This window comes from Anabrus simplex, chromosome 14, assembly GCF_040414725.1.
Source record: "Anabrus simplex isolate iqAnaSimp1 chromosome 14, ASM4041472v1, whole genome shotgun sequence".
NCBI classification, from domain to species: domain Eukaryota; kingdom Metazoa; phylum Arthropoda; class Insecta; order Orthoptera; family Tettigoniidae; genus Anabrus; species Anabrus simplex.
This window is the reverse complement of record NC_090278.1, coordinates 21,239,092-21,249,514: the sequence shown is the minus strand read 5'-3', so window position 1 is coordinate 21,249,514 and position 10,423 is coordinate 21,239,092. Positions and strand designations below refer to the sequence as shown.

Here is a 10,423-nt window from a genome sequence, read left to right as displayed (position 1 = left end):
TAACTTCGCCACTGTACTGAAGGCACTAATAAATAAATAAATAAATAAATAAATAAATAAATAAATAAATAAATAAATAAATAAATAAATAAATAAATAAATAAATAATGTAAAGCGTATGGGTATAGATATTTTGTTAGTTGGTAAAGAAAAATACACGTTACAACAAATGCTATGTAGGGTTTACCTTGTCCTGTTAGTTCCCAACGCGGTTAGGGCCACGCAGCTGTGAGCTTGCATCCGGGAGATAGTGGATTCGAACCCCACTGTCGGCAGCCCTGAAAATGTTTTCCCGTGGTTTCGCATTTTCACACCAAGCAAATGCTGGGGCCGTACCTTAATTAAGGCCACGGCCGCTTCCTTCCCACTCCTAGGCATTTCCTATCCCGACGTCGCCATAAGACCTATCTGTGTCGGTGTGACGTAAAGTAAATTGTTAATTACTTTTCCACGCAAGTCTGGGATACAGAATATAGTACCTAGTATAAAGTTCGAGTTTCGTGACGCTAATATTCGTATCTACAATTTTTATTAACGTGCCAGAAATCAACGACACTGAGCTGTTGCCATTTCAACACCGTTTTAAGGGTTACCGATCCAATCCGGGATTTGAACCTGCGAACTCAGACTCAGAAGAACCGCGACTCAACCAACTGAGCCACATGAAAGGGAGGCGTTTGTGATTATTGTTATGAATAGATGCAGCTAGTATTTTTACAAAGGTTTTATGAGGAGCATTTATTAAGGCGTACGTTTTCTTACTGTCCTAAACGCACGAGGCCGGACAGAAGAACTAGCTGGAAGCTAAGGAACCTTGCAGGGGTGTCGCTTCCTTCTCTATTCACTTTTCCAAATTAAACTCCATGACGAAACAGCCCCGAAGCGCCATCGCCTACCAAGCGACGGCTGTTCAGCCCGGAGGCCTGCAGATTACGAGGTGTTGTGTGCTCAGCACGACGAATCCTCTCCGCTGTTATTCCTGGCTTTCTAGACCGGGGCCGCCACCTCACCTTCAGATAGCTCCTCAATTATAAACACGTGGGCTGAGTGTACCTCGAACCAGCCCTCAGATCCAGGTAAAAGTCCCTGACCTGGCTGGGAATAGAACCCGGGGCCTCCGGTAAGAGGCAGGCACGCTACCCGTACACTGTGGGGCCGGCTGGTACTTTTAGGTCTCCTTATTTTCGAATTTGACTTAATACATCCTGCATTCGATTCCCGGCACTGACAGAGTTAAGAAAGGCATGGGATGGGGAGGATACAACCTTGTTTTTGGGTGCAGTAGAGTTTTCCTTGAGTCTCTCGTAATCGAAATATATACGGCCTGGAAGGTAGTCACCTTCACGGGGTGTAGTACCAAAGTGGTTCCTTTTTTTTTAAGAAGACAAATTAAATGAAGATTCTACTTCCTCACAAACGAAGAACGATATTTTCAATTTTACGAACAGTTTCAATAATGCAGCCGGTTTATGTTAAAAGTACAAAAGCTTTGATTGTACATGGTAACAATCAAAACCAACAATATCTACTGAAGATCCGTCACCGCACTCGGTAGGACCGGCTTTCTTTTCATATTCACCGGGCGAGTTGGCCGTGCAGTTAGGGGCGCACAGCTGTGTGCTTGCATCCGGGTGATAGTGGGTTCAAACACCTCTGTCGGCAGCCCTAAATATGGTTTTCTGTGGTTTCCAATTTTCACACCAGGCAAATGCTGGGGCTGTGCCTTAATTAAGGCCACGGCCGCTTCTTCCCACTCTCAGTCCTTTCCTTTCCCATCGTCGCCATTGAAGACCTACGGTGCGACGTAAAGCAAATTCTAAAAAAAAAATCTTTTCACAACCCCTTTCAAGGGAAAGTTGTATCCACACTACTGGCCTGGACTTACACCCCACCCACTGAAATTATTTTGTGGGTACGCCACTACATCCACTCACCATTTAAGGTACAAGGTAAGTCCGAAGAATGGTTGGATACTCAAAATACACCACCATAAATGATGCGGTTCAGACTCAAAAGTATAAAGAAAGGTAAGGGACGGGATCTAGTGTTTTAAGTAGAATCCGTATCAGTAGAACGTGACTACCCATTTTAAAAATGTTTCATGTATCGACTGCGATTCAAGCCTGGGCCGTCCTGATGAGAAGATGGAAGCATTGGAACGGAGTTATCATGCCCGCCAATTATAAAGTATTTACCCGCACTTTTGGTGGTGCCATTTGAGGTTCCAATCAGTCCCCGGGCATTTGACAAAATATATAGGCCTACCTATCGAACTTAGGCACGCATCCGCGATTGTCTTGGCACTGTAAGAATTTAAAAAAAAACTTTTTCATAACTTACCGAGGATGCACGTAGTGTTGGCTTTTCAGTGACAAAACGGTCCCTCTTCAAAAAATGTTACTTATATGGCACAAAATGAGGAACTAACGTGCAGATCACAATCCTGTCACAGTCTTCCCAACGCTGCAACTCAAACACAGCACATCTCTCAACCACGGTGCAACCCGAGGATCCCTAGGACATTGTTGTTTCCTGGAACCGATCTGCAAAAGCTGACACGATGTTGTAAGCTTGCAGCTGTTTCTGGACGTGGCCCCCGAATCTCGGTGGTCACGTTCCGGCCCCCTACTGAGTAATCCCTTGCTAATTGGCCCTTTCTTCATGTCTTGACATTTGTCAATACACGGTTTCATTCCCAATACTGAGGCCTCTACAGGAAAATATCCTCGCGCAACACAATCCTAAGAAGTGTCTTCCTTTCATTCAAGCAGTACAAATATGGAGAATTATGTATGTCCGTATTGAGCCCTACTAATAGATTCTTGTCGCTACGTTAATTTAACATTTCGGCGTACGTTTTTAAGTTGTTCGTACCGTACGTAAAACAACGGCTGATCCTCGCTCTAGTTTCAGGAAATATTTTGGGGGGGGCCCGGCCCCCCTCGGCCCCCCCCCCTGGCTACGCCAGTGGTGGAAACAATTGGAATTTGCGATCCGAATGAAAAACCGAATGCAAACGGAAACAATCGGTTGTAACGGTAGTTGACGACTATCGAATAATTCGGTAGTTTTCATTCGATAGTCCCATCACTATCTTGCCGTGGTAGCGAGTCTAACTCGGAAACCGGCAGATACTCCTTGTATCACTTTCCCACTCTTCCCTGCTATTTCTTTCTTCTTAGAAATTAATAGCATGCCGGAGGCAATGTAGATTGAGCCGATGGTCACGGCGGGGGAGCGGGCTACGGGGCCCCCCCGTAAAAAAAAAAAAAAAAAAAAAATCTCTCTCTTATAGATCCCCTTTGGGCCTGACATAGCGTGACATTGAACCAAGTTGTCTTTTCAAAAAGTGTCGTATACTCTGTAGTTGTCCCTGGTAATACATCCTTTCCTAAATTCAGCTGTTCTAGAGACTGATACAAATGAAATTTGTTTTATACAAGAGTTTGTTTTAAGTGATTAAACTACATTAAAATATAAGGTTTTGTTTCGATGTGTCAGGTATGTTGTTCTGTAAGACGCGTAACTTATTCGCCAGTTGTACAGCATGTTCCGTTAATTGTGCTACAGATTTCCATCATTGGGGAATTGCGATTGAAATTATTTTACGCTGTGTCCAGAACCTCGAACACATTGTTGGTAATGTTCAAATTTCAATAATTTACATTTGCTAAACTTACAGATCTCAATTGACATCCGTAACAAGTTAATACCAACTTTTCTCAGTTTCGGCATTTGCATACACTGTACATATTTTTAATATTCTTACGTTTTCTTTTTAATCAAGCACAAAAATGTATATTTAGGCCTATGTAACTAGCTTTCTTTTAGAAAACTCCCAGCCTTTGCGTTGCAAGTGCTGGCAAGGCATGTGTTGTAACAATAAAGCGTATATCCAAATTCAGTGGCATGAGGAATTTTTCTGAAGAACTACGCCGGTGAAGAGATGCGGATGGTAGTTTCAGAAAGAAACTACATGATGTAGAGTATAATTTTAATTATTATATTGATGTGTTATTTACCTCTGTGTGCGATTTAAAAGTGACGCCGTGAATGTTGAGATTTACTTTACACTGTATGCTGCGAAAGATGGTAGGTAGCAGGGTTCGGAATCTTGAGAGTTGTTCCGTTTAGTATATCTGTAATATTATCATACTGTATGTACAATTATTGTTATATCAGTGGTGTTACGGAGATTATTCTGTATCACATCATCACCCCACAACAGCTATTTACTCCTGATGTTTCAGTTAACAGTAGACTCCCTTTCCTAAGATATTTCCTGATTTATTGGTGTGTAAAAGATCTTCTTCAGAGGTGAGTGGCAGTGAGTTTCCATGGGTTTGAATCCCAGGATTGGCAGCCCTTAAAATCGTTTCCATGGTTTCCCTTATTTTCTCATTAATTAACTCCCCTTCCCTCCTGCCCCTACCCTTTCCCTTCGATTTGTAAGTGCAACATTAAATTACAGATTCCTCTTCTTCATTTTCCGTTCCTAGTCTTGTGGGTTGAGTTGTTATTCAATGACCTTCTCAGTTCTCTCTCTCCACCACTCGTCTTCTTCCTCCAATATTTTTTCTACTTTTACTCCTCTCTTCTCTGAACTCTCCTTAACCGTATCCATCCACCTCTTCTGGTCATTACCTGATGTCTTTCTCATATTGTTTTTCTGTAAATGCTCACTTTGGAACTCAATCTTCTCCCATTCTCATCATATGTCCATACTGTTTCAGCTTATTGCTCTCTATCTTGCCGTATAGTTCAGGGAATCTAATTCTCCCCCTGATTTCTATGTTTCTGATCTAATCCCTTCATGTCTTCCCTATTATTCCTCTACGAAATTTCATCTTTGCCTTTTGGATTTTGCTTTTGTGATGTTTTGTTGCTGTCATGTGCCTGCGACATGTGTCAAAATTGGTGTGTAATACGTTGGGTATAACATTTTCTTTTCTTCTTTCATTCCATTGAGATGTCCCAGTTCCAGACTATACTTCTCAAACATTGGTAAAACCCATTGTCTTGTCCAATTCTCTTTCCAATTTCTTAATTTATTTTCCCATCTTCTGCAATTGTTCTCCCTGAAGATTTAAAGCTTTCCACAACTTCTAATGGTCTACCATTTACTTCAGTATTCCCACTGCTTTCTCTATTAACCCTCATCTCCACTACTACCATGCACTTCTCCATACATATTTTCATTCCATATTCCTCTCTCTCTTGATTCCTTGGAGTATCGTGTCCTTGTACTTCCATTCCATTTTCTCCCCATATTTGTGTGTTATCTGCCTCCTTGGTTACCATATTTTTTTGTATACTCTTGTGGATAACATCCATGACTGTAATGAAGATTGAAGGGGATAATACACATCCTTGTTGATGTCTTGTTTCTACTTTGAATAATTTTGTTTGTCCTATGGTAGTCTTCATACGACATACTCACTTTTTTATTGCTTTTATAATTTGTTCTTCTCCTCTCCCTGGCTTCTCTTTTATCAATGCATCCAAGACCACTTGCTGTGGTATACCGTCACATGCCTTCTCATTATCTACAAATATCATCACTAAATCCTGCCTAAAATCCCGTCTTTTCTCCATCATGTTCTTTGAATCTACAGTCTTAGAAACTTAAAAATTATCTTTACAATGAGTGTGGAGTATGGCACCATATGGAAGTGATATGTGGATAATAACTGGTGCCGAGAAAAACAGCTTTGGAATGCCATGTTATCAGAAGTGTTTGAAGATCAATAGAACATCTCAAATAAAGAGATAGTGAATTAGCTTGATGAGATGAGAATTGCTTGAGAGAATTTGATCCTAAGTAGGAAAATTCTGATGGAAGAAATCTCAAGGCACTGAAGCAAAGTGCAAAGGATAAAAATGGTAGAATGATTCCAAGACCTGGGTGATCAGGGTGAAATGCAAACGGAATAGTGACTGAAGTTTCAAAAAGTTTTGTGGATTTCAATCACAATCAATGTACATTGGATTTTCAAAAGGAAAAGTCATCTTGCTGTGGCTACAGTTCCATATAAAACTGTATGTTATATAGCTGTGAATATAACATAAGTTTTCATGTAAAACTAGTGGTCCTTTGACTACGATCTTGATCATATTGATGATATAGATAGATCTATATCATCTGATGGCGAAGCAGGCATCAATTTTTTGTACTGTAACAAAGGCTCTCATAGAGCATTGGCAATGCCGGTGGTTCCAAGTAGCCTACACAGTGGCCTCCTTGGTATGCACTAGCCATGCATCTTGGTGGGTGTGCTGTGTACCAATTGATGAGCCCAACTTAGCACACTGGGGAAAAATACTGGCAACCAGGAATGACTTAGCTGGAAAATTTATAATGTCCAATAACGGACCATTTATATTGGTATTGTAATCTCGATATTGACAGATATGTTTAGTTAGATTTCCTATTGAAGTGACCACTGTATTAGAAGTCATGTAAAACTGGAGGTCCTTAGCTATGATTATAGTATCAGTCATAGAAAACTTGAGGTCCTGGAGGTATGATCACGATATCAGCAGCCATGTAAAATTGCGGGACTTTTCGGTATGATCATTATATTGATGGTCATATAAAATTACCAGCTTTTTGCTTAGTCTGCTGACAAATAACCTAAGTAGCAATGACAGCAATAATGTAATATATTTTTCTGTTTCAGTGTAAGTTCATTAGAAGTAATCAACAACCCCAGTAGCATCCAACTACTTCAGTTGCAGTGTGGAATGGATCTGGAAGTAAAGATCAAGGAGGAACCAGCCTGGCTTGAAGAAACCACAAATGCATCACTTGTAAGTCTCATTCTAGATAACTTTATAGATATCAGAATTTAACCCTTATTAGGTGAATAAGTTAGTTAAGGGCATAATTTACTATGTCCTTCCCCATTATTAACACCAGCAATCACCATTTGCTGCATGGGCATCTAGGTTATTGTCTCTGTTTTGTTTGTTGGTCTTGAAAGCATTTGAAAGACAGCATTTACGAATTATTGAAAGAGTTAACTGAAGAATTGAGGCAAATGAACGAAGACCAGAAGACTCGAGAGACAGACTTAGGTATTTCCCTTGAACTGTGTCACAAGAAATTAGACGATACTGTACTTGTGATCTCCAAACAACGAAAAGATATGGAACAGTGTTTTCAAGATATAGAAAACCTCACCCAGCAAAATCATCTTCTGAAGGATAAAATAAAATCCTTAGAAATCCGTGTGGGGGAAGCTGAACAGTATACGAGAAGGAATACCCTCGAAATACATGGGATTCCGGATATACCGAATGAATTTGTTCTAGACATGGCAAATAAAGTCGGGCGTGTATTGGACATAGAACTTAAAGAAGAAATGGTAGATGCTTGCCATCAACTCCCTAAGGCACCAATCCAGAAACACTGCGGGATCATAGTGAAATTTGTAAGATGAACGGACAAAGACCACTTCATGGAGCGGAGGCGAGTGAAGCGAAATCTCTCCAACAGACAACTAGGATTTCCTGGCGACAACATCGTATGTGTACACTGACTGACAGAGTAAATGCAACACCAAGAAGGAGTGGTCAGAACTTTATGCCAATTGCAGGGTAGACTGACGTCACTGAGGTATGCTCATGATGTGAAATGCGCCGCTGTGCTGCGCACGTAGCGAACGATAAATGGGACACGGCGTTGGCGAAAGGCCCACTTCGTACCGTGATTTCTCAGCCGACAGTCATTGTAGAACGTGTTGTCGTGTGCCACAGGACACGTGTATAGCTAAGAATGCCAGGCCGCCGTCAACGGAGGCATTTCCAGCAGACAGACGACTTTACGAGGGGTATGGTGATCGGGCTGAGAAGGGCAGGTTGGTCGCTTCGTCACATCGCAGCCGATACCCATAGGGATGTGTCCACGGTGCAGCGCCTGTGGCGAAGATGGTTGGCGCAGGGACATGTGGCACGTGCGAGGGGTCCAGGCGCAGCCCGAGTGACGTCAGCACGCGAGGATCGGCGCATCCGCCGCCAAGCGGTGGCAGCCCCGCATGCCACGTCAACCGCCATTCTTCAGCATGTGCAAGACACAGTGGCTGTTCCAATATCGACCAGAACAATTTCCCATTGATTGGCTGAAGGAGGCCTGCACTCCCGGCGTCCACTCAGAAGACTACCATTGAGTCCACAGCATAGACGTGCACGCCTGGCATGGTGCCGGGCTAGAGCGACTTGGATGAGGGAATGGCGGAACGTCGTGTTCTCCGATGAATCACGCTTCTCTTCTGTCAGTGATAGTCACCGAAGACGAGTGTGGCGTCGGCGTGGAGAAAGGTCAAATCCGGCAGTAACTGTGGAGCACCCTACCGCTAGACAACGCGGCATCATGGTTTGGGGCGCTATTGCGTATGATTCCACGTCACCTCTAGTGCGTATTCAAGGCACGTTAAATGCCCACCGCTACGTGCAGCATGTGCTGCGGCCGGTGCCACTCCCGTACCTTCAGGGGCTGCCCAATGCTCTGTTTCAGCAGGATAATGCCCGCCCACACACTGCTCGCATCTCCCAACAGGCTCTACGAGGTGTACAGATGCTTCCGTGGCCAGCGTACTCTCCGGATCTCTCACCAATCGAACACGTGTGGGATCTCATTGGACCCCGTTTGCAAACTCTGCCCCAGCCTCGTACGGACGACCAACTGTGGCAAATGGTTGACAGAGAATGGAGAACCATCCCTCAGGACAGCATCTGCACTCTTATTGACTCTGTACCTCGACGTGTTTCTGCGTGCATCGCCGCTCGCGGTGGTCCTACATCCTACTGAGTCGATGCCGTGCGCATTGTGTAACCTGCATATCGGTTTGAAATAAACATCAATTATTCATCCGTGCCGTCTCTGTTTTTCCCCAACTTTCATCCCTTTCGAACCACTCCTCCTTGGTGTTGCATTGTCACTGTCAGTCAGTGTAAATGAGTGTCTGTCCCCTTAGGAGTTGCCGGCCCAGGCACATGCAGTTCGGAGGGAGAAGAATTACGCTTACATTTGGGTAAGGAATGGTATAATTAAAATACGCAAGACCGAAGGGTCTGGAGTCATTGTTATCAAGAGAGAAGAGTAGGCTTTCCATTTATTACTAGAATGTACGTTGTCTTAAGACTAAACTAGATGACTTAAATGTAAGCATTCTTAGTAATAATTTCGATGTTATAATGCTCACTGAATCGTGGCTAGATGCTAGTGTCTATGATAGTGAGGTCTGTTGTAATAAGTACAAACTATACCGTGCTGACAGAGTAAGGGGCTCAACGGGGCGGGGAGGTGGGGTAGACATAACAATTAGAAGCGGATTAGGTGTCCACAAGGTCGAGCAAACTACGGAACACTTCGAGGGGTTATTTCTGAAGGTAAATATTCGGGGAATGGTCTGGTATCTAATTAACGTGTACGTACCTCCAAGCGCGAAACTAGAGGTTCATTGTGAGGTATTTAGGTGGATGGAATCTCACTATGAAATAATTGATAGCAATGTAATCATTACTGGGGACTTTAACATGCCAACAGTAATTAAAGAAAACAGTGGCTTAAATTTAACAAGACAAACCCAAGAACAAAACAACTTACTCAGTTTACACGACTTGAATTCCTATAATTCCGTTCCCAATAGTAATGGTAAAACTTTGGATTTAGTATTCGCCAGTAAGACAATAAGGAATGTCACCTGTAAAAAGAACACTGATCTGCTGCTACCTAAAGACTCCCATCACCTGCCCCCCCTAGAAATAGAAGTACATATCACTCCAAGCCGTGGAAACTGCAAAAGGGAACCTCAAAATACTTATAATTTCAAAAAAGCTAAATTTGAACCCTTGTTCACATGACTAAGAGATCTTTCTTGTGAAGACCTTTACGAATGCACTTATATATACGAAGCAGTAGCCTGTCTTTATACTAAAATGTATGCAGTATTAAATGAGACTGTTCCTAAAAGTGGCTCGTGGAAAGTCAGGAAATACCCAATTTGGTTCACGGAGGGTATAAAACAAAAACTGAAAGAGAAAGAATACTACCGAAAACGGAAGCACCTCTCAGAATATTACAATAGGCAATTTAAAACGTTAAGGTCCAAAACTAAGTCTGCAATTAAATCCTCATATAATGATTATGTAAAAACTGTAGAGCAGGATATCACTGATAACACCAAAACCTTTTGGACGTGGGTAAAGTATAAAAGAAAAAACAACAATAATCGCAATAACTATGAATAGGACTCTAAAGTATTAGAGAATGGTAGGAACATTACGGAAGGGTTTGCAACATACTTTCAGTCTGTATATTCCCAAGATAGATCTCAGTATAACATTCCAAACGTTCCATCTGGAACCACTGGCAATATCCTCATTGACAGCATTACTGTGCGGGGTATTGAACTAGCGTTAA

At 42.4% G+C, this 10,423-nt stretch overlaps 1 protein-coding gene across 1 annotated transcript in view; it reads left to right on the top strand.

Annotated features, from left to right (window-relative positions):
* Positions 1–3,553: 3,553 nt before the first annotated feature.
* The window catches only part of LOC136885501 (zinc finger protein 182-like), a 41,310-nt gene continuing 34,440 nt past the window's right edge, over positions 3,554–10,423 (top strand). Inside the window, exons 1-2 of the mRNA XM_068230334.1 lie at positions 3,554–3,635; positions 6,681–6,810. Coding sequence (XP_068086435.1) covers positions 6,745–6,810 — 66 coding nt within the window. The 5' untranslated portion in view covers positions 3,554–3,635; positions 6,681–6,744. The remainder of the gene's footprint in view (positions 3,636–6,680; positions 6,811–10,423) is intronic.